This window comes from Propithecus coquereli, unplaced genomic scaffold (assembly GCF_000956105.1).
Source record: "Propithecus coquereli isolate 6110/MARCELLA unplaced genomic scaffold, Pcoq_1.0 Scaffold601, whole genome shotgun sequence".
In the NCBI taxonomy this organism is placed as follows: Eukaryota; Metazoa; Chordata; class Mammalia; order Primates; family Indriidae; genus Propithecus; species Propithecus coquereli.
The window spans coordinates 1,217,225-1,221,815 of NW_012151964.1; the positions used below are offsets into that span (position 1 = coordinate 1,217,225).

General features: G+C 57.9%; 1 protein-coding gene across 14 annotated transcripts in view; it reads right to left on the reverse strand.

Annotated features, from left to right (window-relative positions):
• Positions 1-2,964: 2,964 nt before the first annotated feature.
• The window catches only part of UNC93A (unc-93 homolog A (C. elegans)), a 26,208-nt gene continuing 24,581 nt past the window's right edge, over positions 2,965-4,591 (reverse strand). For 12 of the 14 annotated variants that reach the window (XM_012659290.1, XM_012659288.1, XM_012659283.1 and 9 more), the window contains one exon: positions 2,966-3,747. In XM_012659290.1, the coding sequence (XP_012514744.1) occupies positions 3,482-3,747 (266 nt within the window). In that variant the 3' untranslated portion in view covers positions 2,966-3,481. Of the gene's footprint in view, positions 3,748-4,591 lie in introns of all 14 variants that reach the window. The other 2 variants (XM_012659294.1, XM_012659293.1) reach the window with 2 other exon arrangements.

Genomic DNA, 4,591 nt, shown 5'->3' on the forward strand with positions numbered 1-4,591 from the left:
AGCTTGTAGAACTCCACCGCAGTTCAGAGCTCTGCAAAAAATTATTGTATTTTAACCTTGGTTGAGGCGATGGTTATTCTAACTGTTCCATTGTATGGCTCTTTATGGTGTTTTACAATAACACATCGTTTAATTATTCCTTGTGAAGTAGGAACGTTCCCATCTTACACGTCGAATACTGAGAAAGAGTAAGACTGAGTAACGTGCTTTGAAGGTGCACTCCAACGCAACGTCCCCAAGCTCCCACCTGCCAGGCTGGCCACTCCGAGATCACCCAGGGACCTGTCCACGCACTTCCCCCACCGACCGGGCAAGGATGGGAATCTAGTCCCCTTTCTTTCTCCGGGGCTCTCACAGGGGACGTGGGCACCTCCACAGACACTTCTTGTCAAAAAGACCAAAGGATGAAGACAGCAGAAAAGTCCCCAGTGCGAGCAGGCAGGGAGACCGCGGTGCCCAGGCTGCTGGGGGACACGCGGCAGGTGGGACAGTCCCATGCGTCTGGGAGCGTTTGCAGCACCAGCCAGCGAGCCCCGGATGTGCCGCAGAACAAGCAGACCCTGTGTCAGGCCAGACTGGAAACCCTCCCCCTCGGAGGAGGCTCAGGCTCCTGTCAGAAGAGGGTCGGGCACGTTTCCCGTAGACAGTAGCAAAGCACGGTAATGAGCTCAGTCATCCGGTCAGAATTCGACGATCCTGTAACCTCAAGAGGAATCTTTCAACCTGCAAGCTCTGTTCAGAACACGGGGAAATGCGCCCTGCTCCACCCCATGCTAAACTGAAATAGGTCTTTGCGCCCTGAAACTGGGGAGGACGGTGTTTGGGCCTGGAGTCCAAGATGGGGCCTCTCCACCTTGCTTTGCGTGTCTGCCACGACACCCGTGGGGCAGAATATTCCTCGTGGAAACCAGTCCCAGGGAGGGACTCGGGCCTCCAGCAACGGCTCTGGCCACTGTCGCGTCTCCTTAGCCCCCTTGGTCCACCCGTCGGCTCGTTCGGACGCGCAACGCCAGGCTACCCGAGGCAGTAGGTGACGTCTAACGCAGAAGACCAGCGAGCCTTCCTCCCACCTCCCTGAAAAAATTAAAATGAAATAAAAATCAAGATTTCTCACGCTTCCCTCTGCCTCTGGGCGGGGACCCCGGCCCTCCTCGCTGTGATCTGGACACGTCTCCAGCGGCCTCCCCAGACCACACGCATGCATTTCCTGACTCCCGCGAGGCGTGGGGTCCCTCCCTGCTGGGCCTCCCACCTCGCCGGCACCAGGCCTGGGCCATCGTCTCCAGAATATTCTGCAAGGGCCTTGCTGCCCCAGGAGGTACGTGGGGTCCCTGACTAAATCAGCACATTCCAGGTTCCACAGGCTCTGACCCTGAGAAACCGAAGGTCAGTCCGAATCAGACTTGTCTCGGCCTGGTCTGCACCCAGGAGCACCGCGTCATTTACTCACAACATCTGAAACCTCCCAGCTGGAGGCACGTCCCAGGCCAGCGTGAGGGAGGCCTCTGCACAAATATCCATCAGCTCTGTGCTGTGGGGACCGGGAAGGGGTGGCCCTCCGCACAGGGGGACACTGGCAGCAGAAGGGGAGCAAAGTGCTGCAGGAGCCAGAGGACGCTGAGCGCTGGCTTTTTGCAGACCCCTGAAGACCTGAAGGCCTTGGTGGCATTTCCTCCGTGTCCGGGAGAGACAGGCAGCTGTGTGGGCTCAGGGCCCACCGGGGAAAGAGCCAGACACTTACGGGAAGCACCGGAGAGTGAGTGTGGTGAGAGGGGTGGGCGGTAGACAGGGGCAGGATTTAACCCCACAGGGCGGCTGGAGTTAAGACTGTGATCTTCAGACAGGGAGAAGAACGTCGAAGGTTTGCACAGAGGCCTGAGGCCATTGGTGCCGTGCTTTAGCAGAGTTGTTCTCGCTGAAGACCCCGGGGGCAGCGGCGGGGGGAACAAGGCCTGCAGGAAGGACGGTGGCCAGGAGAGATCTGAGAGGGAAGGGGTATGACGTAGTCCTGGCTCCGTGCACCAGACAGAGGCTGCTGGTCAGACGACCGGAGGGGGAACCCCTGGGCCGGCTCCCTGGTCAGTGGGCAGGTGGGGAGAGAAGGCACGTCCTGCCCTAGGGGCAGTCCAGCCTGATGACAGGACAGGCGGCGGTCAGGGACGGGCTATGGAGGGCGGATTCTAACAGGTAGGGAAATGCCAAGCTCGGTTTGGGGCAGGTGGCGTTTGAGAGGCTGTGAAACATCAGCCGGTGGAGGCTGCGATTTCACAGTTATCTGATCACCGCCTGTGTCCTCACTGGGCTGCCGCGGGCTGGACGAAGAGAGGCCGCGTCCGCATTTGCTCCCCATCCCGACTCCAGAGAGGCCCGTGTCCGCCCCAGGGCTCAGTGCTGAGGGCGAGAACCAGGCAGTGCCGACCGCCTTCCCAGGAGGCCCGTTTTCCTCGCGCGCTGGACCTCGGGCACCTGCTCGTGCTGTGCTAGACGCTGGAGAGCTGTAGTTCCAGTGGGAGCGGGGGGTGCTCACATAAAAAATAAACGTAGTGACTAAATGTAGACGGGGAGCTGCCTTCCCAGCGGCGCTAGAAGCAGCCTTGGGAGCCGGAACCCAGGAGGAACGGGGCGGAGGTGTCTCGGTGCAAGGGGAGAGGAAGCAGCAGCACCGTGGCCAGAGCTGCCGGCGGACGCGGCACCGTGGGAAGCAAAGAGGGGCCCAGGGACGGGAGGGTGGGCAGAGCTGCGGACACCACGCGCCAGCGAGAGAAGAGCCACCGTGCTGGTGGACGCAGCAGGCGACACACACACACTGCACGCCCAGCATCATCACGGACAGTCTTACTAGGGTGTGTCCCATTTGAAATTATTCTCAAAGACGTCCAGTGGTTACGACACGACAAATACCTTATCGATGATGATGATGGTGTGTGAGTGTGTGATCCATGTGACTATTAGAATACAAATATCTGGACGGGAGGTAAGTCCACAAAATAAGTGAATTTATTTAGCAACTCAGACTCCGTAAGTTTCAAGAGACATCAACTCTAGTCTGGCTTTTAGCCGGGGGGCTGGTTCGGGCCTGTTTGTAGAATGCGCGGTATTAGAAGTTTAAGTTTACCTGTTTATAAAATTACGGGGTTAGACTACGTCATTTTAAGTAGCCTCCCAACTCCTAAAACATCAACAGAAATAAGGCTGAGTCTATGATTCTAGGCAGGTTCTCATCGGTTGATTGTACTTTAAACATTTTTCTTTCGTATCTAAAATGAAATGAACTGATGCCTTCATAGATACTCTTGATCTCTATTGGTAAGATGATGGACTAAAAATTCGCCAGAGTAGAAAGCACATAAGCAGTGAAATCACTCAATGTCTTCTGGACGCAAACACCGCTGCAGCCCGGTGAAGGCCGACTGTCCTCCCGAGGGTCTCCAGGCCGAACGCTTCCGCAGACGCTTTCCGGGTGCCCCACGGGCGGCCGCGTTCACATTTTTGTCTGTATTTCTTCTACCTCTTCTTGGTTCTCCTGTCTTGGCGCAAGCGGTCCGACTGGGTTCTTGGACTCCAGATACTCGACGGTGCCATAAGCCACCATGGCGACACTCAGGACCCCCAGGAGGACATAGAGCTTGACGTAGACGCAGAGGAACGTGCTGTACCCAAAGGCAACGACGAATCCCAGCGCTTCCCACAGGCGGTAGCTGGCGAAGGCGGCCTCCTTGTTCTCCTCAAATAGCACGCCGTAGAGAGCTGCGGGGAGAGGGTGACAGTGCAGTGAGATGTCACCCCGTGAGAGCTGCAGGGGGAGGTGACGGTGCAGCGAGATGTCACCCCGTGAGAGCTGCAGGGGGAGGGTGACGGTGCAGCGAGATGTCACCCTGTGAGAGCTGCAGGGGGAGGTGACGGTACAGCGAGATGTCACCCCGTGAGAGCTGCAGGGGGAGGTGACGGTGCAGCGAGATGTCACCCCGTGAGAGCTGCAGGGGGAGGTGACGGTACAGCGAGATGTCACCCCGTGAGAGCTGCAGGGGGAGGGTGATGGTATGAGAGCTGCAGGGGGAGGTGACGGTGCAGCGAGATGTCACCCCGTGAGAGCTGCAGGGGAGGGTGACAGTGCAGTGACAGAACCCCAGACACCGGCCTTCCCCTCACTGCGGGGAATAGTGAATCTTTCCCACCGCCCAATTTTCTCAACAGAATCAGGACCTTTTTCTTTGAAAACACAAGGATTCTTTCACACTGTGGATCACAGTGAGTCAGGTGACATCCTGTGGCAGGGAAGAACCGCCATCTCTACAAAGAACACAGAACTCAGGAAACAGCACTGACAGAACCTCGGCCACCCGCACGTACTCCGTAGACCGGAAGGACACAGCTCAGAGAGGGGACTCGGGGAAGGCCGGGCTTGGCGACAGGACGTTTCGGGAATATCGGAAACGTGTGCGTTAGCCTAGCAGGTGGGTGGTCTCCGTCTCAGTTTCCAGACGACCACAGCAGAGTCGAGGAGTCACTGCTGCGTGAGACTTCCGTTCCTGTCCCAGAGCGAGACTTCGCCAAGCCGGGCGCCCGCGCCCAGGGACTCCCACCTGCGCCT